The sequence below is a fragment of the Idiotropiscis lumnitzeri genome, chromosome 1 (assembly GCF_059441095.1).
Source record: "Idiotropiscis lumnitzeri isolate Australia: NSW breed Sydney's pygmy pipehorse chromosome 1, RoL_Ilum_1.0, whole genome shotgun sequence".
Lineage (NCBI taxonomy): Eukaryota > Metazoa > Chordata > Actinopteri > Syngnathiformes > Syngnathidae > Idiotropiscis > Idiotropiscis lumnitzeri.
In genome coordinates, this window is record NC_142391.1 from 33715169 (window position 1) to 33737724 (window position 22556).

General features: G+C 39.3%; 2 protein-coding genes across 2 annotated transcripts in view; one reads left to right on the plus strand and one right to left on the minus strand.

The window, feature by feature from the left end:
* iqgap2 (IQ motif containing GTPase activating protein 2) overlaps nt 1–22556 on the minus strand; it is a 29472-nt gene that overhangs the window by 5665 nt on the left and 1251 nt on the right. The window contains exons 2-27 of the mRNA XM_088296399.1: nt 17448–17547; nt 13260–13416; nt 13064–13141; nt 12912–12988; nt 10971–11038; nt 10706–10819; nt 10423–10601; nt 9609–9696; nt 9298–9461; nt 7873–7960; nt 7591–7754; nt 7303–7463; nt 6912–7036; nt 6623–6786; nt 3673–3763; nt 3171–3338; nt 2946–3088; nt 2694–2864; nt 2493–2576; nt 2319–2390; nt 2143–2212; nt 1795–2003; nt 1547–1699; nt 1310–1473; nt 983–1207; nt 536–676 (exon numbers count right to left, since the gene is read on the minus strand). Of these exons, the coding sequence (XP_088152525.1) occupies nt 536–676; nt 983–1207; nt 1310–1473; nt 1547–1699; nt 1795–2003; nt 2143–2212; nt 2319–2390; nt 2493–2576; nt 2694–2864; nt 2946–3088; nt 3171–3338; nt 3673–3763; nt 6623–6786; nt 6912–7036; nt 7303–7463; nt 7591–7754; nt 7873–7960; nt 9298–9461; nt 9609–9696; nt 10423–10601; nt 10706–10819; nt 10971–11038; nt 12912–12988; nt 13064–13141; nt 13260–13416; nt 17448–17547 (3418 nt within the window). The remainder of the gene's footprint in view (nt 1–535; nt 677–982; nt 1208–1309; nt 1474–1546; nt 1700–1794; nt 2004–2142; nt 2213–2318; nt 2391–2492; nt 2577–2693; nt 2865–2945; nt 3089–3170; nt 3339–3672; nt 3764–6622; nt 6787–6911; nt 7037–7302; nt 7464–7590; nt 7755–7872; nt 7961–9297; nt 9462–9608; nt 9697–10422; nt 10602–10705; nt 10820–10970; nt 11039–12911; nt 12989–13063; nt 13142–13259; nt 13417–17447; nt 17548–22556) is intronic.
* Nucleotides 4526–6338, plus strand: f2rl2 (coagulation factor II (thrombin) receptor-like 2). Its single transcript, XM_088296423.1, has 2 exons — nt 4526–4778; nt 5031–6338. The coding sequence occupies exons 1-2, from the start codon at nt 4715–4717 to the stop codon at nt 6101–6103; spliced, it is 1137 nt and encodes a 378-aa protein (XP_088152549.1). The 5' UTR covers nt 4526–4714; the 3' UTR covers nt 6104–6338.

A 22556-nucleotide genomic window follows, 5' to 3' on the forward strand; every position in this document is an offset into this window, starting at 1 on the left:
TTGTAACATCAGCACCATCTAGTGGTATACTTGGTCCTTGGCACAGCTTACAGAGTTTTCTTTTTACAGTACAGAATAGTATAGTAGTCTGCTTGTGAAAATTAGGAAAAAGTTACCCAGAACTCAAAATTATGAAAGAACCAGAAAGTCACTTCTTCAAAAGCTATGCTTATGTGTTTTATCTATGAAATATGAAAATAAAACCTGGGTGAAAATCTGACAAAGATGTTTTGATGACAAATTGCAAATAATCATCTGGAAGCAAACATTGTCATTCATTGTGTATTGTAAATATTCCCCTGGCTATTTCTTTCATATAAACATGAGAAAGTAAATCATCTACTTGATCATAACATGCACATATTACAGAAGACAGATGTTGGCAACAATAAGACAAAAACAAAGTCAAAGGAATCAACATGAAAATAAAATTCAAAATCATTTTTTGCCCAAACTCTATTATTAACTGAAAATGTTTTGGCAAGAAAAAAAAATGTCACAGAGGACACAGACATTTTCAGGTGCCAAAACTTACGGGATATTATCCAGGGAGGACACAATGGAGTTAAGGACTTTATCTGTTGCAGAGCGAAGTGCCAGACTGGAAGAATCCAGCCTGTTGCGTACTTCCTCATGTGTCATGGCCTGGTCGGGAGTCACTTCATAGGGCAATTTGCTGACGCACAATGACACAAAAACAGACATCCGTTAACATTTTATTGCATATTATAATGTCCATCTGGTGTGCTCACTGATATCTGGCTAAACTGGAAAATTCATTTGGCTTCAGTGAGAGGTTTGTAGGGTTTTCAAATTAAATAAAAATAAATAATTCTTCAAAGCGCATCAAATATTTTATACTTTGAGCAGATGTATAATTATACTATAAAAAAAAAGACAACTGTTCCCATTATACTATAAAAAAAAAGACAACTGTTCCCATCCTTGCCATCAAAATATTATGACAATAGTTCTTTTCTACCTGGCTTCCCCAGTGGCCGTCTCCAGCTGGTTGACCCAGGCTTTGTAAACATCCACAGGGTTGGTGTTGATGCCAAGATTTTTGTCGTCAATGATGTCTTTGACCACAGGAGATAAAAGTTGCCGCAGAGTGTTGTGGCCCCGTGCTCCTCGGTTGAAGCTCACCACCATCTTGATGACTGTGGGATTCCCTGTCACAATGTCCTGGATTTGGACAACCTTAGATCTGGGACACAGAAAGATAAAAATCACAGCAGATCGAAACCAGGTCTCAAACCATAAACCCGAATTTCGGGGGGGGCCCATCGCATGAGTGACAAGGCATTACCTGATTTCTTCATCTAAAGCAGTCTTGAAGAGTTTGAGCAGCAGATATTCCTCTCGCTGGTTAGAGGCATAGTTGTACAACGTGAAGATGACTGTGTCCATGAACTTTGTGGACTTGTTTTGGGGCATTTGGAAGATGAGCTTAGCCAAGTAGGACGGGTTGGTCTGTGGAAGAAAAAGAAGCAGGCGTCAGACACGGACAGTTGTTGTTGGATCAGGAAAAAGGTCGACACATTACCTGAAGGAGGTAAAAGAGATGCTGATAGGCTTCCAGTTTCTTCCGCTTTCCTTTACTCAACCCCTTTATTCCCAGTTTGTCCGCTGTGGCCAGGTCATCATTACTTGCTTGATTTTTCATGTTCTTCATTGTCTTATTGTGAGTCACAACATCCTTTCAGTGGAAACAAGAGACGCAGTTGGTGATCGATACATGTCGCATGCCTCGCATGTCCGAAACACACATAAATAGAAGAGCGGTCTCGCAACCTGCAACGTGATCCTGTTCTTCACCAGCAAGCCAATCTTGATGTCCATCAGGTTCAAATCTTGCTCCATCTGTTGATTTGAGCGAATTTTGGTGACCACCTCTTCCTTGAGTCGTGTCACTTCCTGTTCCTCTTGCAGATCCAAAGCGCTCTGCTCTAGCAAGTGGACAAACTTGCGCACCACTGATAGGGGAGGGTCCTTGGCACCAGCTTAGAGAGAGAGAAACAAATAAAATAATATACAATCAAACGTTGAAATGAAAATATTCATTCACATTAACAGACAAACTGTTCAATATATATTTTTGTGCACAGATATCCATTATGTAATGTAACCTTATTGACTTACTCAGAGTTCTATAGTCATCTCTTGCTTTATTGGCCTTTAGGAACGCCTGGATAGTCACAATGTCTTTCTCCTATGTGCAAAAATATCAGTAAACACCTTGTGTAAACAGGCCCAACCAATCAAGACAAAACCTTGTTGACAATAAGAATACACTAATTGAGTCAAGTGTTACTCACATGATCTTTGAAGTACTGCAAACGTTCATTATATTCACGTTTGGCTTTCCACATTTTAACCAGGGACTGAATCTAAAAGTTGACAACAACAAAAAAAAAAAATCACGTCAATCAATGTTTTAAAATGTTTTGTGGTATAAAATTTTTTCTGACAATACATAATCAACGCATCACCTTGACAACTGAGGTGACATTTCTATGAAGCAGTTTCATTCTGTCCTTGTATATTTTTCTCTGTTTGTAACCTCTCCAGAACGCCTATAAAAAAAACAACAACAAAAGTTATAATTTTACACACACATATCTGGTAAGGGCATTCATTTAATCTAAAAAAAAAAAAAAAGTCACTGAATGTGAAATGCAGGAGAGTACAACCTGGAGTCTGATGATATGAGGTTCTTGTTGACGCAGGTACTCCATCCTTTGAGCATGCCTTCGCCTAACCAGAAAACCTCGGATCCTCGCCTGCAGCTGCGTCACTAACAACTCATTGGCCAACCACAATTGTTCCCGTTTATATTCTGCAGTCACGCAACTGACTGCAATCTAAATGGGACAAGCAAGCATGAATATTAAATGACTAATACAAATGCATCATGGGTAGTGTTCTGAAGGGTGGCAAGCTACCTGAATTTCCTCTTTATTGAGGTGGCCACTATTGCCTTCAAAGTTTTCCGGCTCCTCCCAGGCACCTTGTCCAGTCTCCAGATTATAGTAGTAGTCATATCTGTCATTTATGCAGTGTTTGACCCACACACCATCAGCGCCACCTAAGAGAAAATGTATAGAATTTGGGAGAATTTACTTCCGCTCAAACGCAGAATTCGACCAGACATCTATGACTATAACAACCTTCAGGTGCCAGCTTTCCTTGTGTTTGTGCCAGTTCAGCCTGGTACATGTCAGCACATTCAGCGAGTATGACTCGCAGCCCTGCTTTTGGTGATTGCAGAGCCTGCAGTGTATTCTGGGAGTCACCCTCCGCCACCATCTTGTTTATGTCAGCGACCGCTTCAGCCACTGTCAAAAGAGAGCATGACTGAGCCAAAGATGTTGGTGTTAGGTGAAATAGGACATGAGACAAACAAGAGCGGAAGTAAAGCGCTACGGAATGGAGAGTTGATCCTCTATTCTACGGGAAGAAAGTGGAAAAAGGACAGAGAGTCACAATGACTTGGTCACTATCAGACAAGCGCCTTCAACCACGTAAGCATGTCAGAAAATCCATGCAAATAGCTAATATCTGATTTTAAAAAAAAATCATTTACGTCATAACATTACATAAATAGGAACCAAAAGACCCTAATGCTTGAGCTGCCATTTTTAAAAGTGAAAAAAAAAAAGAAGCACTGACTTATAAGAGCCTCCTCTGCATCCTGGTTGGCTGCATGTATCGCATCTTGGATTTGATCCAGCCACAGTACAGCAGATTCATCTCCCGAGTTCTGAAGTTGAACAAAACACCGTAAATTGATATAAAAATCACCAAACAGGAATTATGAGTCCCATAAAGCATTATCAGTTAATTCAACACAGCAATTCGTTATCCAGTGTTAAAAAAAAATAAAAATCAATCCCAGAGGATAATCTAGTTGCGGATAGTACAATGATAGTACCACGTAAAGGAAGACGTGTAAAGAAAATGTTCTTGTCCCGCTCTACCAATCTGTAGGAAGTCCATTAAAAGAAATGTTTATTCAGCTGAACTTTTAAGGCTAATTTTAGCAAACTCTAGACAGGGAGGGCGAAGGCAATCCCTGACCACTGGCAGGAAGGAAATGGTCATTAGCTTCAGTCCTTGAAAAAAAAAAAACTTTGGCGGGGGAAATTTCCCATCCACTTTGTTGCATAGAGTAGATTTTATCACAATTAAACTATCAACAAAATAAGGAAAGAAATAAAAAAGCTAATAATAGCCCTATCTGGAAAACTATTTGTACAACAACAAAAATATCTTGATGGCTGCTTAACATGTTTTAAAGTGAGATGACCCAAACTATGGAACACAATATTCAGCACGAACGTTATGTTGCTAAATTGGGTATTTCCGCAAAATACACCAGTAACAAGTATTTAATGACAATGTTTCAATACCACAGCAGATGCTAAACCATGAACTTGTATCCTCCCACTCCAGTGAGTCAGTGGGCAGTTCCTGACGCAGGCAACAGGGAATTTTGTTTTCAAGGCTAGACAGGAAACATGCATGCAGGAGCGAACAAACAGGCAGGCTTCTCTTGTATTCTATGAGGTAGCCAGCCAAGCTCGAGTATGCGTCGCTGGCACTCGTAGCGCTGCGGCAATGCCCAAAAGCGGAATTCATTGGTGGATAACGGCTGTTAACTTTGAAAAATACGGAAATCGAACAATATTAAAATTTTCTGCATAGGGTAGAAATGGCGGACATTTTAGTCGGACTTCTCATTTGTCTCACGGCTGTGCAGACCATCCAGGTTGATGGTGAGTAAACTTTGATCTATTTCTCATGGGTTTTTTTGGGGGGGGAAACCGCTTGCCCTCGTGACCATTTAAGCTAAACCAATTAGTAGGGGGCAATTACAAAAACAAAATATGTTAACTATATGCCTGATTTTAAATATCAGACTTATCCAAAAATGTTAAATTTCATTTCCTTATGTTATTCATGAACTGCAATTATGTAAATTACATTGTTCAAAAATAAAGCTTCTGTTATTTTTTTTCCCCATGTAGGAAATACAACTAGGACCATAAACAGTACCCAATCTGAAGTGTTGCCAAAATCTTTCAAGGGCAAGATACGTCAATGTAATCTCACAAAGCATCTGTCAGACGGTGTCCATCCCAGTGGAGACCCCTGGCTGGACGTGGACCCAGACGACGCCGCCACAGCTTATGCCAGAGGGATCTTAAGCACCTGGATCCTTCCTTTATCTTACATCTTGGCCATGATTGTGGGCATCCCCTCCAATGCCTACATTCTGGCCTTCCTCAGATTGAGACTCCAAGCCAAGTCCTTGTCCACCGTTGTACTTTATCTGAACCTTGCCTTGTCAGACCTGCTGCTCCTGCTTTCCCTGGCATTGCGCGTTCACTACCATTTCAGTGGAAACAACTGGATATTTGGGGAAATCTCCTGCAGGCTGATGACAGCATTGTTTTACGGGAACATCTACTGCTCAGCACAGACTATAGCGTGCATCAGTCTGAAGCGCTACCTGGCTGTGGTTAAGCCCTTCTTGTATAGACGGCTGGCCAAGACCGCGCTTGCAGTATGGGCATGCTTGATTGTGTGGTTCCTATTTGGGGCGGCTATTGTACCAGAGCTACTAGTCAGGCAAAGCTACTGGCTTGCTGAGCTGGGAGTCACCACCTGTCACGATGTGCTTCCCCTGGAAGAAAAATCCCATTCCTTGCTTGTACCCTATAGGCTGATGCTGGTTTGTCTGGGCTTTGTCGTTCCCTTTATGATTTCCATCTATGCACACGTGTCAGTGGTACACCATCTTGGACAATCGGGGTGTAACTGGAGACCTTTTATCAAGATCAGCACTCTGGTTTTCATCATCTTTGTGGTGTGCTTCTTGCCCAGCGGGATCCTGCATATTGCACACTACGCCCGCCTGTTCTCCAGCGGCGATGACAAACTGTATGGATACTACAGATGTGCTGTGTGTCTGTGCTGCTTCCACAGTTGCTTGGATCCCTTCCTGTGTTTGCTCATTTCTAAATCGGCTGCATCAGAAATACAATTGATTTCCATCCGCAGGATCCCGGGGAGGCTGGCTATTAAGATATGTGACTGAATGTGTGCACACAAACGGCATCGCCTTACAGGACCATTGTTGAGCCACAGCAGGGAATCACAATCTCGGAAACATCTGACATTGGGGAATATACAGGGTAATTCATGACCATAGTAAAAGTCTCTGAGTGAACATGTATACCGTATGTGCAGCACTGGGACAGGAATGTTGCAATCGTGTTGATATTGAGAGATCATCAGGTGAGAATTGTGTGAAGAGAGATGTTATATTATATTATTTAAAAACAAGACATATCCAGTCTTCTTGCATTGCACCACAGATTTAAAGATTTTGGAATTAGTAAACTAAATGATGGGAAATTTGAGAAGTGGCAACTAAATTAACTGATTTGGGGCCTATTTTGGCTATAATAATAATTTGCAGGCCCCTTTCAAGACCTTCAAGGACATAATTGAGAAAAAAGTTCATTCTCGTGTTATTGTTGAAAACATGAATAGCGTGTGAATTTTTTTCCATGCATGCCGACCGATTAAATAAAACACTTTAGGATCATAGTACCTGGCAGATGCGTTGTTTGATAGAGTGTAGAACATCGTGGTAGTGTTTGGCTGCGACCGCATTCACCCCTGTCAACTTGGCAGTGGGGAGGAGCAGCGCTGCAAGTGTCTGCTGATGATCACCAGAGTTTAATGCCTCATTGATCTCAGCTATCGCTATGATTCCTAGAAGAAGGATGGAAATGTGGAAGACTTTGGTGATCATTCCATGCATAAAAATGGTCAATATTTATGGCTACCAATAACATCCTACTTAGTTCAACAATCAGAAATGTGTGTGTCGTTCTTACGCTCATGCTCTTCAAGGACCTGAACGTTGACAGCGTCAATGCACTTTTGAACATCGTTCCAAGTGAGGAACTCAAAGCCCTTTTCAAGAGACTCCACCCGCTGCTGGGTCAGGGCGTCAGCATACCTGATGAAAGAGTCCATTCTAGTATATTAACACTTGAGACGCCAGAGTTTGCAATAAATCATTTTCAATTTTGCTACTTTGACGCTTAAAGGATTAACACAATTTCATCAGAGGAATGAAATAAACAAATGAGTTAGCCAAGAACTTGAGATGCATTAGGCCGCAAAGTAGCTCATGCTTATGATGCAATTTATTAAAGAATGGGTGTAATTTCTACAGTCTGTTATTTTTCAATGTTACGACCAAAAGTCTAACCGCTGCCATACCTGTTGAGGTTGTCTTGTTCCATGTTTGTGAAACCCAGAGGCGAGTCTGTTAGTTGCTCAATCACAGCTTGTGGATCTTTGGTGTCCAGAACCTCATTGAGCACAGCAACAGCAGACAGCATTTCGACAGCCACACTCAACTCCTCGTGGCTCAGGCCAGACTGAATGCGAAATAAACGTTGCTATCAAAACGCATGAAGTGACATTTGACCGCGCTGCATTGCCCATATAGACAAACAGATTTTATCAATGGATCTACATGTGAGCAAAAACAATGTCATTTCATACCCTTCCCCCTTGTAGTTGCAAACTAAAAAGTTCATTCTGATAGAGATTGGCAGCTGTAGCGTAGACGATTGGCAGTTGAGCCTCTGGGTTCACGAGTTCCTGCGCAGTCGCCACTCCATCGCCAAGACGGATGGCAGTATTGATCGTTGAAACTGCCTCAAGTTCTGGCCAGAAAAACAACAAGATTGAATGATATGAGGGGACATGTTTCATAAAGATGTCAAATTTTAAGCACTAATGCAAGTGGGTGCTTGTTAGAAGTGACTAGGTGATTGCGCTTACTTCGTCTTTCAGCCTCTGCAAAGTCATTGCAAGAGGTTAGAACTCTCTGAATCTCATCCTTATCCACCAGAACTGCCTTGTCGTCATCCTGCATTCAAAAAAATAGAGGAAAATGATGACAACATGATTGTAGCTTTTGTTTAAACTTAAGTTAAAGTGGCAAATTAGTATTTCTGGACCTATTCGTTTTCAATTTAGCAGCAATATTTTGAAGTAAAAGTATCGTAATTGACATTTTTTGCCCCTCTCAATATTTTTTTTTTGTTTTTAACTTGTCCTTTTTGGCTGCTAGAAAATGTATAATGGAGGATGTGAGTCCTCGTCATGCCGCAAAAGTTTTTCTGTGTAACAGTGAAGATTGGTATACGGCCACTGTGGCAATTATTTTTTTTCAAAGTCCTCTTGTCACATGTTTGAAAGGATAAATGCATTATTTGGGTAAACTTAAGTAGCTTTTATTACAAAATTTAACCCGAATATTTTTTTTTTTTGCCGTCCTGTATTTTCTGCTCATAACAGTTTCATGACAGTTTGTTCACCGGATTCATTCAATTATATACAATTGTCCATTTTTTTTTATTTATTTATTTTTACAATATAATGAAACTTGTACATCTTTGTTGCTGCTGTTTTTTGGGCTTGAGCTTGGTATTATTTATTAAAGTGTTGCTTAAAGCCATAAATTTGAGATGCATTTTCATGTATTTGGAATGTTTGGTGGAAACAATGTGTAATAAAAGCTACCTAAATTCCCTCAAGAGATATCTTTATCACTTGTGTTCACAAAATCTTTAGTTGCTATGAGATCACATTCAGCTCTGTCTTTGAGAATCTGAAGAAAATGCTTCTTAGGTATGACTGAGTCAAAGATCAGCAAGCAGTTTAATATGCAAAATGACGTCAGCCCTTGGTGACTATTTCGCTCTCTGATAGTATGTTAAACAATGACTGGCCACGTTCAAAAACGGGACAGGCAAATGGCAAACGACTGCCGCAAATTCATTTGCATGCGCATTCACAAGTACACACGCTCCAGAAGAGGACATGGTCCTTTCTTGATCAGTCGGTAATTCATTTAATCTACCACAAGGGGAGACGCGCTGATGAGTGTGATGGAGAACGAGAGTGGGAGAAACTTAATAGGCGCTTGATCTCATGGCATGGTTGTGTGTGTTTATTTATTTAGGGGAGAAAAAAAATAAAAAAATAATCGACATTTTTTTCTCCCCTCTCCTATTGCAGCCTTTGTGATAAGGAAATTGCATTCTACCACATCGCGATGTTTCTTCAATTGATCGCTCAGCCCTACTTTGAAGCTCATATCCTTTCCATCATTGTTTAACAGTGTGTATGGACTAAACATCAAATACTACACAAGGTTGCACACTGGTTGGCAAAGGGTGGACAAAGTGAAACTCAGGGTACCTTGGATTTGTGCAGACAATATGTGGTAAAATGCTCCAGGTACCATCCCTGGTTCATGTCCTGCACACCAAGCAGGGCGAGCGCTTGAAGCCTCAGTGCAGTCATAAGAGAAGCTTCATCCTGGGTACACACTGCATGATTTACCTGTCGTACCGCAGCTTGGACTCCAGAGAGAAAAACAGAAGCAGGTTATTCTAACATGGCTATTGGCATCATAAACAGTTGGAAAGTGTACTTTGTGTATAAGCATTGAATTCTAAAAAAGCTTTATACAGCAACATTTATAATCATGGAGAAACGTTAGTCCTTACTGTTGACAAAGTCTATGCAGCTCTGGATCTCCTGCTGTGTCAGCAACTCCTCATAAACATCTCTTTCCTCAGTACAAAATGTGGAGTACTAGGAAAAACACAAAAATTACACTTTTCACATAGCTTGGGCGTGCATGCTCGTTAAAAAAAAAAAAGGTTCAAGTGTATTCCTTTATGTCTGTAGTGTCTTGGGAAATAAAAGCAAAAGGGAGACATGTTGCCTAGCAGTTCAAGTGTTAATATTTGGGGAAGTACAGCTGACACTGCAGCAGCTGGAATGTGCTGGCAAGGCTCATAGAGCGAGTCATTGCGGGCAATAGTTTTCTGGGCCACTACAGTCGATTCTATTAGACACTGCAATTGGAACCATCTGCTTGGACAACAACTCAGAGTAGTGTTGTCTTAAGCTCAAATACTAGCCGAAGCAAGTAGAAGGAGACATTTGGGGATTTAAGAGAGAGCAAGACAAAGCAATAGACACCCCTGATACTTACAAACAAGCATTAAGTAGGATTAATTTTAATAGCTGTATGTGCATCAATTAGAAATATGGCTTTTGTTCCATTAACATACTATAACATGCACAACTAGGCATTGTTTTACTCATGAAATAACGCCAATGGCAAAATAAAGTCAGATACTTTTTTAATGTAAAATTTGGTGATGATCGAATGCAGGATTGTTTAGTTTTGGAGGACAGACGCAAACTACAGAGTGCTGTTAACTTTAGGTACAGTAGTATTATTGGTGGTTTAATGTGAGAAGACATTCAGTGACTAAATACAATTGACTACTTCTATGTGATGACTCTTACATTGCCCGAAGACTGATTTTGTTTACGGGTCTTGGCCTGGCTCAATGTGTCCTGATAGTCTTGTGCCAGCGCTTCTTTGGTGTTCCTCAGCATGGCGTTTGGATTTGTCAGGCCTGACATCGTCACAGATGCCTGACCTCTGTCTATTGCTTCATTGATGGCAAACACAGCCGCATGCACTGAGGACATAAACAATATTTGGCGTTTAAATAAAATGCACTGCAGTGATAAAAAAAAAAAAAAATCCACCTCAAGAAATCTTCCTCGAAGTTAAATGACTCACATGCAGCTTCATCCACCGAGAGCTCATTTGCCAGGATTCCGCCGATCTTACTAAACGCTGGCATTTGAATACCATACTTGTCCAGTTCACTCCTCATGTTACTGATTTCTTCCTCTGGGAGATACACACAGACCAATGCAAGGTAATCGGGTAATTATTTTGAAAGGAAAGTGAAAACGACACTCAAAGTAGCACAGGGACAAGATTGGGATTAAAAACAAGCAGTACGTAAATTCTATTTTTAAGTAGTAAATTGTGCTGTTACCTGTAAATGCCACCTTCCCTAACAGGTCCTGGATCTGTGGTGCAATGCCCAGTTTATACAAGTACAAGCTGAAACAATCAACAGTGTGCATAAGATTAGCACTAAAACCTGAGCAAGCACTAAAGGCTTATGAGCAATCAGCAGCTACAAACAGCAATAACTAACTGAAAGATTTGTCTGATTTTCCTTGACTAATAGAGATTATTCATGACTGCCTTTTTTTTTTTTTTTTTTTTAACTTCCCAACAATAGCACAAAAACACCACAGGGAGGTAGTGTTGGTTTAGGATTCAATAAACAATCACACCAGCTAATTCTCCTGAAGTCCACTCGTCAATTAATTCTGCAGGTAGGTGAGTGGAAACGTCATCAAACTTTCATCAACTTGCAGATACCTGATAAGTTATAATGAATTATGGATGATTAAGGTAGGTCGGACACAAGGGCAACTCAAACAATAGCTGCAGAGGAAGATTATTCTGCACTTTGGTCTCAGTATGTGCAAACGCGAAATGGCCTCTGTCCCGACACATTGACAGGGGTTTCATTCATTTTGAGAGGCAAACATAGAAACAGCTGACTTGGGGAGATTTCAACGCTATCAGATGATTGATTGCTTGGAGCAACTTGCCCCAAAAGACGATCCCATCAATTTGTATTTTTCTCCAGAACAAACCATTGTCTTTTTACTATCAACATGTGTTCTGTTATTCATCATTGCTGAACATATTACATAGTTGTTGTTTGACATTTTTGCACGACACACTGTGCCTACAAGAACATCTGCTGCTTTGACTCCATGTGCGCGCGTTTGTACGCAGGGAAGCCTCGTGGGCCTCCCGCTGGAGTCGCAGGAAGGAACAAGTCGTGTGTGCACAAATTGGGAAGGAAACCAAATCTCAAAGGGCTTGACAGAAACACTTCAACAGAGAAACAATCCAAGCAGCTCACATAGTCGCGGCTTAATTCTGTCCTGTTGACCAGATGGTCAGGCAGATAAAATTGACACTTCATTCAAGTCATGAACCTAAAGATTACACGTGTATTTGAACATGGAACTAACTCACTTATACCAAATCAGTTGCAGTAGTAGTAACGATAGAGCAAAAAAACTGTCATTTAGAGAACCTCATTTACATATTGTAAATTACTAGACCCAAACTATTATGGAATGTTGAATTCCTTTAGTAAAAGTGAAATATAATGGAACGTTCTTTGACTTCACTTATTGCACACAAATATTTTTGGGGTCTCTGGTGTGCCTTCCCACCCATCAAATTAATTAATAATTAATTTATGAGCGTGATGTTCTTAATTTCTAAACGCTGTTATGTAAAGGATAGGTTTCCTGTGACCTCACGCAACGCGATGTTGGAGCTCGACATCATTTTAGTCTGGTAGTTTTGGCGTTTGAATGACTACATCAATACCATAACGTTGGTGCTAAGCTTGAGGACGTTCTAACATTTCCAAGCAGCAGCCCAAAACGGCTGAAACACATTCAAAGCAAAACGGTGGAGTTTTGTTGGATGCGTACCGTATTACATCCGGTATGAGCATTCAACGGAATTAGCTGACAACCTGCACAAATTTGGTGGCTCAGCCAGGTTAGGAGAGATTAATGTCTGCTCGTGTGTGCTAAACTATATAGCAGTAGCTTGTACAAAAGTAGAAATACAAAACCAAAATGTACGCCAACAATTCATCCATTCTTATTATAATTTACCATCTTGACCTCTAACAAAACTACTGAAGTAGCGTTTATTAAAGTTTGTTTTTCCAAAAGTGAAAGCCGCTCAATGAAAAGGTGCGGCAGTTTGAGAACAGCTTTTTGTGTCTTTGCACAAAGGATCATAGAGTTGTGTGAGCAATGTACCATAGCCGCTTTGATTGAGACTCGAATAAGGCAGTTAAAGTATACTGTTCCCAAGGAATTCTTACCTTAGTGCGTGGATGCAGTATACCACCTTTGGCATGTTTTTGCGATCATACACGTCGGTTGTTTCAGGGTAGAATATCTGGAACAGGATATAAAATACATAGGTGTGTTTGCAAGACAAGAGAGCAACTGTTTGGCTGTGCACACTTCTTACCTTTGGTAGGCCAACTGACTCCATGGCCCTGAGCCACTGAACTGTGTTGTCAGTATGCCTGAAGTGCAGTCCTTTGCTCTGAAAGGGGGGAAAAAAATGGATCTAATACAGAGGAATGTGACCTACATTCGTTGAAATAGAATTCCCCAAAGTGAGGTGGTCAAGTATTCCGCAGAAGGGCAGCTTAAAAACACACCTTGTACCGAGCCTGATCTCTGTCATAGATCCTTTTTACTGTCACCATTTTGGGGGCAAAGAAGTTGGCGAGTTTGCCAAGGTAGACACCATTCCTCAGCCCCTCCTCCAGTTCTGTGGTTGTGGGCAAGTCTTCTTCCAGGCAGGCTTCCATCCACCTAACGACACATGCAAACCCATCTTAACACAAGCAGGAAGACGCTTCTCTAAAGTGGACTAAATGAGCATTTATTCAGCCAAACAGCAGTAGTAAAGGGGGGCTTCTAAAAGGCGGTTGGCACACTCGATAACTCTTTGGCTTGAGAGTTGTTTAAAAAAATTGAATATTTACTGTGGGAACTTTATTTACAGTCCAACAGGCTGCTAATTTACACAAGTTTAAGATCAAAATTATAAAACATTCAGGCCTGCTATACCGGTAATTAATCCAATATGTAGCCTGGAGTTATTAATGAACTGAAATGTTCCATCATTTCTTGGGATGAATCCTCATGTTTCCAACTGTGGTCACCACCCGAGGAGGAATACTGAAGAAGAACATTTGTGAACTGTGTTGAACCTGACGTGAACATCAGATATTCCCTGGCACTGGGTACTATATTCTTCTAAAGGGTTTGGTAAATGATTTGTTAGGTTGTGAATTATGTTGGTTTGAGAATCTGTTACACATTATCAGGCTGGCTTGGAGTGACGCCATATTTAAAGTTGGAGTTCCACCCCTGCCCTAATGTCTCTCTGCTGTTGGAAATGTGTATTTGTGTGCACTTTCCCACTTCCAAACAACAACAGAATAAACGAGTTACCAAATATTATACAGTGCTCAGTTACTTTGAGTTATGTGAACAAGCTTTGTCCGGAAGCAATAATACCTTTACTCCAACACAAAGCTTAGTGCATATAGTGCATATGTGGAAGATCACATGACCAGACCCAGAAAACAGGTTAGCGGGCTTCCTGTGTATGCCGCAATAGCTACCAAGAAAAACGGGTCGATGACAAGAAAGTTTGAAGCCGAACTAGGTTAAAAAAAAAATAATAATAAATATATAAATAAATGCTGTGTATTGACAAAAGTTAAATACATGTATAGAATTTATTTACACAAAAAGCAAGTGACATTTGTTGTGACATTTTGCGTGAAAAACAAAGACATTGAAGACCTTTTAAGTTCCCAGGAGTGCTATGTCATTGTGACATTTGCCATTTTACCGAATGGCGAAATATGTTGTTCATTTGTTAGATTAATTAAAGCTGAAGCCCAGAAAAAAGAAAGAAAAAAAAGTCTCGTCCAAACAGAGAGTTTGCATGTTCTCCCCATCCCTGCACGGGTTTTCTCCAGGTACTCTGGTTTCCTCGCACATTCTAAAGACATGCATGGTAGGTTAAAGGAATGATCCAGCCGTAATGGCCCATTTTGCACTAACATGCTCAGTTTATATTTTTGAATCAGTTAACTGAAATTGGACATAATTTCTTTTTTGATCTATTGATTTTGGAGAATTTAGGAAATTAGTGAAATAATGTCCATGCCCGCCTGCAGCCGTCTTGCCTCCTGAGACACAACTTTAGCGCAGCTAAACGTCCGAAACGAGTTGGGGTTCATGTGCGCATTCACGCTCTGAATGTTTGTTTGTCTGTGTGTGCCCTGTGATTGGCTGGCAACCAATTCAGGGTGTATTCCACCTACTGCCCAAAGACAGCTGAGATAAGCTCCAGCATGCCCATGACCCTTGTGAGGAGAAGCACCTCAGATAATTAACACTATATTGTGATTAATATCGCATTGATGGAATACATATTAAGAGGACTACTTCACGTGTCTTCAGCCTTTCCAGGGCGGAACCATTTTGACATGTACCCGCCCTCTGCTGTCAACTGGAATTGACATCAAAGTGCCCTTGTTGTGGTCGTGCCACATCACAGCTCACTAGGGGTACTTTGACGTCAATTCCAGACACCAGTATCATGGCGAAATGGCTGCACCCCGATATGACAGAAAACAGGTGAATTCATCTCATTAATTCTCATTCCACCAATGCAATATTGTTCAGAAGAGTGTTTTGACAAAAGCGGGTAAAAAGAACTTTTTTGACTTGACTTCCACTTTTAAGTGAGTCTTCCTTTGACATTTTTCCAGTACCATTCCATTTGATCGTTCAAAGCAGAGGGTTTTTAATTTTTCTCACTGGCAATTTTAACTATCCAAAAGTTATCTGGATGTTTTTTTTGTTGCTCTACATAGAGTAAATAATAATACATCTTATCTGATTGAAATCACATTACAGCAGTTTTCTTTTAAATTAATTTAGCTTTGCTTCTAAACAAGCAAAAAACCTTACTGTTCTACACGTTGCAAATTTAAGAAATAAAAAATTATTCTATATATTAAAAAAACATTTGTTCATTCAGTACATTCTCAGTTTTGTATTGTTTAATGAAACCTGTTTCAGTTTCGTGTGATCATTCCTGCAAAAAAAAAAAATGCCGACCAAGTTAGAAAAATTGCTACTCAAATCAAGTTGTTGATTTGCAAATTGCTCAGCAAAAAAATTACAAAAATATATATTTTGAGCCTTGATTAGGAACACAGAACAGTAGTGGAGATCCACAACCAGAAAGCTTAAACTAAACAAAATTTCAAAAAAAAAAAAAAAAAACTGAATTGGCAGGAACCCAGTCAAAATGTGACATTCAGCTTGTGAAAGATCACTTCTTGCATTTAGAACAATGTAGGTGAGCATGTCTCCCGGAGAGGGACAGACTAGTTCCAAGTTTACAGCTATCTGGGCAGACTTTCCTGTCATTGTCCAACCAGGAGAAACCATGCGACATTTTGTGTGCCACAAGACTTTACCTCTACCCTTCAAAATCACAATTGAAGATACTGCACAGAAATCTTAAGATAAACTCACAGAGCACCAAACAAAAATGTGACACAAGATATTATATGTATTCTAAAATGAGCTTATCTCAATTCACCGACATTTGCACACTCAAGTGTGAAATCTGGGCCTGTTCAGCTCCACATAAAGCTGTTATTCGGTTGCTTGGAGGGCAACAGGACAATACAGAGGTAATTGTACCTTGTGCCATCAAGTGGAAGAGCATTTAATTGTTCTACATGTTGCCGGCATTGATAAATACACAAAGATGTTTTACACTACTCTTTTGGTGGAGTCGAGCCACGGTTCTTTCTGCCAGTTGACAAGGTAGAACGGGATTGTGCATCTAATTGTGGATTATAGAACTATATGTGGAATAGCGTGTACCTATGAAAATAGCATAGCAATACTTGTTGCAAATGTTATTTTAGTAGGCACCAGACACTACGATGGAGACGAGTGGATTCAATCCTTGTTCAGAGAACACCGACTTCTGACCCCAGAGCGGAAAGGCTAATCCCTTGCTCTCTCGGCTTCATGAGAAATCTTAATCCTAATCCAATTTGACATCATTTCCAGAATAGAAAAACACTTCTCTGTTTACAAATGACAAGAATATAGTTAAGTATTAGAGGAAGTTGAAACTATTGCGTGGAAAGGAAGCAGCCGTTTTGGTTAAGGCCTCTCGGGACAACAAAGCAAGATTTCCACAATGTTTCTCAAGCACACTAAAAACAAAATAATAACCTAGGTTTCATAATCTAGGTAATGTTGTCAGTGCTTAGTCTAGCCTGCAGAAGATTGACAATCTGATGACAAAGCAAACAGTAAAGGCAAAGTCCAAGAGCATGTTCAGCTATAAGATAGACAAATGTCAAAAATCGGTGTGGACGTGTCACAACAAATTTTCCATTGTTAGAATAACTTAAAAACATGCTGATATTACTGTGTACGGCACACTATATTTGAAGTGTATGATTTGAGTCTCTTATGAATAGTCGGGAGGTGACAACTCAAGTAAGAGGTCTTTTCCGCAAAGTCAGCAGAACTCATTAGCAGGAGTGTTTGCAGTAGCGTGTAATCATCTCACGCGCATGCTAATTCTGTCTTTACCTGTTCCAACAACTTCAAGCAAACATGCTTTGCACCTCTAGCAACTTTGTCCTGCTCTCACACGGTCGTCGTTTTTCTTCATAACCAACACATACCAATTCAATCAGAAGTATTCTTCCAATTAAAAATGCTTTTCACCCGATGGCTTTTTAGGATGCCTTGTAGCTCATATGTGGCCGCTTTTGTCATTTTACCGTTTGGCCTCCTCCAGATGACACAGGTACTCATAGGCGATGTTCTGTCGCCTCCTCTCATCCATCTCCTCTGCTGACAGCCTCTCGTCATCCTGAATGGCTGCAAAAATTCAAGACAATGCCGTTACCGTTCAGTCTGACAAAAAATGCTGCCCTGTATTATATTGTTCCACAATTTTAACTTATTACATTAAACTTTCAACGGAATACATGGGTTAGGTACAGTTTATCAGGATGAAATGATCGAAATTTTAACAAAAGGGCAGGATTGAGGTCCGCGAAGGGTCACTTGATATGCCAAAGTGGAAATCAAGCCTCTATTTCCCCACTCCTAACCAAGGTTATTTTAGTAAATAAAAACTATAATGAAAAAACAAACTAAAATTGAAAAAACATTTTCATTAACAAAATAAAATAAAATTATTTAGAAATATGAAAAAACAACAGACTAGATTTTAATTTTACAAAACTAACTAATTTGTAGAGAAAATGTGCTTTGTTTTCGCCTTCGGCAATTAACTTAATACAAGACGGGCCTTTAGGGTTGATTTTAAAAATATTTCTTTCAATATCAACGGTACGGACGTTTCCCGGAAGAGGTGAAGGTGGAACAGTCATCTGCAAGTTGAAGTCCTGTTAATGTTTGTCACACAGAAGTGACATTATCAAGCAGCATCCAGCAAATGACGTCGTTTCTAGGAGACAATTTTGTGTGGCGTTGCCTTGAATAGCTCACCTGCTTTTGAGATTCAACTCAGCCTGAAAAGCAATGCTCGGAAAAAGTGCTTCACTATTTTGCCTCATATGAGAAAAAAAATATAGTCTTGAAAAAAATGGTACACTGTACAGCCAGGTTTAATATTTCTCAACACGAATTCAACCCACAAATAAACTTTGGAATTTGGCAACTGGGCAAACGAGGCATCCTAGCTTTATTATAATTAGGGTGCATGCATGCATGCCTGCATCTAACTTTAGAAGCGGTACTTATTGCGATTCAAAATCTGTGGACTGTTAAAACCGTAAAAAAAAAACCAAAAAAAAAAAACCTGTATTATCAAAAATGTTCACTGCGCAAATTCTTACCATGGTCTTTTTTATTAAAACACTTTTTTAAAAATTTAAAAATAATACTAAAACCAACTAAAACTACATTAAAAAAATAAATAAAACTATAACTCTAAACTAAAACTATAAATCTAAAAAAAAGAAACACCCTGAAAACTAATTAAATTTAAAATCAAACTATTAAAACTATAATTGAAATTCCAAAACTATAATAAGCCTTCTCCTGACACACTGCTTCTGATGTCTTTCATTCACAAAAAATTTGGCATAGGGAAAAGTGGTTGCAGGGATCGCCTCTCAGGTACATTTTGGAGACTATGTCAGAAACATTTTGATTTTGTCAGGAATATTTCAGCCAAAACGAGCATTTGCTTTATACGGAATTTCTAATTTTATTATTTGCTTTTGCTGAATAGTTTAAATTTACTAAATATTCAGGGTTTTTTTTTCCAGTTTTGCAATAGCATGTTAATTTATTCCCGGTTTTCAGACACTGTACTGTGCGTGGGTGTATATTTTATTTTCTCTCTAGACACGTAATTTTCTGCTGTCCAGTGAGACTTGTGTAAAAATTGTACTTTAGCATCAATCATTTATTCAGGCTTCCGTGACTGCATTTAGCCATAGTTTAGCACCAATTCAGCATAGTATAGCCTAGGGCTGGGCAATTAAGTCAATATCAATATATATCGCGATAGACGCAAAGCCATAAAATGGCATTCTACGTGCTGTAGGCAGAGGCTACAATATGTCGGAGTTGTGCAATCGCCTAAGAGGAAACTTGGGGCTCAAGTGTGTTTTGAGTACACAAGAACCGTTTTGTGAACCTTGTCCATCGAACCAGCAAAGATGTGCCACACCACTCGATAAGTGCGGTTTATGAAAGATGAATGGAAGTGTGGCTTAACCTCAACTTCTCTCCTTTTAACTTCTTTAACTTTAAATTAGTTAAAAACAAAAAGAATGTGTAATTATCTATCAACTGAAATGGAATATTTATATTGTGAAACATTTTTCAGTCAGACTCATGTCACCCAATTGCTACTAAGCATATTATGTTTAAAAAGGCATTTATTTCATGTTTAAATCGGGCAGTTTATTTGACTTTTTGACAGTTAGGATCATTTTTCAAATCCGAACCAGGCCTCTGCTGTATGTGGATAATTATATCACTTGCATTAGGCTTAAACCTCAAAAGTCAGAATTGGCATATTATCTTTAATATTTTTTTCAAAAACCTCAACTATTGGTCAGTTATTCATAGAAATTATTGGCCAATCTAAAGTGTTGTAAAGGGCTTGCTTTTTTGATTATGCAATGTTTCTAGTTGAACAGATGTTTGAAAATTGATTTAAAAGGTGTTTTCTTTCCTAACTCCAGCGATATGCATCTGACGTAACTGCAGGCTCAAGTCACACTCAGCCAATCGATATGTCATCTAAAGGCAAATATGCTCTGAACATGGAAGGGGAGGTTGGCATGGTAGTTAATGTTCAGAATCATCTTTGCAACTGCAAAGTTGTGACAAATAAGAGTGTTCATTTTATATTTGACTTTAAAACATGGTTCGTTTGTGACGGACATTAATGAGATAACGTTAACTTTAGTAGACATCTCCATGAAATTATGTCATCAAGGAACGATCGTCTTATTTCCCAGAAACATTCCTACCTCCTCCTGTCTCACTCTTATGTCAATCGTCTCGTGTCTTCAATGGTATTTCTAGTGGTAGACGCCAAGATCCGGGCAATTAATCAAAATATAATTGTGATTTTGATTAGGCTTTCTCACGATCATAAAAACAACGAAAAACGATTAATGTGGTGGACAGCACAGTATGTGTATCAAAATTCTTGTGTTGTACAAGCACCATATTGCGTGACGGAATTTAGGATGACATGCCAAATGCATGTTGGAGCGTTTGCATATGTAAAATTCCAATTACAAGCTAAAAGAAATTAGCAGCACGCTGCGGGAACTCTTGTTTGATTCAGGTTTCATTCGAGGTCGCAAATGCTCGTCGTTAGACATCCGCCTGTACTTGTTGCAAGGGAACTTTCAACTTGTTCAAAATTTCCTTACGACAAGAAAAATCACTAAAACTGATGGCAAACATCTGGCGAATATTTGAAACATTGTATTGACGAACTACCGTGAATGCAACATTCGCTGCCTTCGAAAACACTCGCAGGGGTCTTAAGCCACCATGCTGGTTTGGACATGCGGGAAAGATGCAATAACGTCAAGCGACTGGTTGTGAAAATCCACATTTTATGTTGGCCTATCACATGACTCACTTGCAAATCCCACGTCAATCCATCCTCTCTGTAACATAACGACTGTCTCTAACACTTGGCATATCTGCACTTGGAAAACCAAACATTTTTTGTGTGTAGGTATATACATAGAACAACATTTTGACGCATTATCTTTTTGTTCAGAGAGCGATTGAGAATTCACGTTTCACTCTTTGAAGTAATCTACTTGCCAAAAATGTCTTCTCCCAAAACCAATGCACAGCAGTGTGATTTGAATTTCAGGACACTTTCGGCCACCAAAAGAAGCGGCTTGTTAATGCTTGTTAAAAGTGTTTGTTAGCTTGAGAAGCCCAAGGGATGTCAACTTCCTCGTACGCTCTGGTGAACGGTTGTGCAGGAGACACAAAATGGGCGGTAGCCAAGTTGCCTTAACTAACAAGTGACTTCTGCGTGGACTTGACCTTATTTACCTGCATTTTAATTCATGTATCTTACACCGGGCTAAGACAAGCGCTTCGTTATTTCTGGCTGAGCGAAGGCCTATTCCTATGGGTTGACCAATTATTGGACTTTTAATAGGTAATCTATCAGAATTTTTACGTTTAAGCTCAATGGCATTTTAATTGCATCTCATTCGGTTGCACAGGCAGGTGGCACCCAATATTTTGGCAGGTCAGTGAAAAGGACACCTAATTTTCACATATGACATGCAATCATACTCCGGTTGTGTGCTCACTGCAGTCTAGTGAAAGACAAGGTGGTTAAACCAGTTGACTGATTAGCCTAAACAATGTAATCCCAAAGGCCCTGGAGGAGAAAGATCAACTTTGATCCTTAATTTGTTTAATGTTTGTAGTAAAAAGGAAAAAAAAAGTCCTCTTTACTTCATGTCTTCTATTAAATATGGCCTTTACATAATTGCTTTAAATGTTTTGAAGTATCATTTGCCATATGCAGATACTCACATTCTGGTTGCAATGCATTAATATTCCAAGACTAGTTGTGTGGCTCCATGTGGTTTCCCTCACCAAATATGTTTAAAGAACTCCATTAATTTTCCACTCATATTTTGTATGGTGAAGTCTAAAGTCATGGACAGTTTGTGGCAACCTTGCACAGGCAACACACAGTATTTGGCCCACATGCCTTGAGTTTGACACCCGAAGCTCATTGATCAAAGGTTTCACGAGAAAAATTCAGAAAATGTTGTCACTTTTAGAGGTGTTCAAAGTCGGAAATTCAACTGTATACGTCTAAGGATGATGGGGAGGTGCAAAAAATGTATATTGCACTTAGAGCTGCTCGATTATGAAAAAAAAAAAACGAATTATAAAAATCACGATTTTTTTTTTAGTAACAATTGAAATCACGATTGTTCAAATTCTTATTTGGGGGTACAAAAAAATATAAATGGAAACAAGACAAATCAAATTTATTTTACCTTACAATTAAAAAAAAGGGTGCAGATGTATAGTCGAGTATGGTTTCCTTGTATAAAGAAACAGTGCATTCGAGTTTACTTGTAAACACTTATGAATTGCCGTAGAAGGGCTGTAACGTTTAAACAATTTTAATAGAACGCTCAAGTATACTCACTATAGTGTTAAATATCATAAAATGATTACTATTTGTTTTATATGCATTTATTACAATATATACATAATATATAAGAATATTTTTTTATGATGATGCCAATTTGTAATCACTGAATAGTAATTGAATTTAGATTAATGGCACCTATTTCTGCACATGGAAAAAAAAGGTCTAAGCGAAGCTCCGACAC

Excerpts from the sequence above, each read along its gene's own strand:
- f2rl2 (XM_088296423.1), top strand. The coding sequence starts at position 4,715 with ATGGCGGACATTTTAGTCGGACTTCTCATTTGTCTCACGGCTGTGCAG. Across the intron at positions 4,779-5,030 it reads GCAGACCATCCAGGTTGATG|GAAATACAACTAGGACCATA; the intron begins GTGAGTAAACTT and ends TTCCCCATGTAG.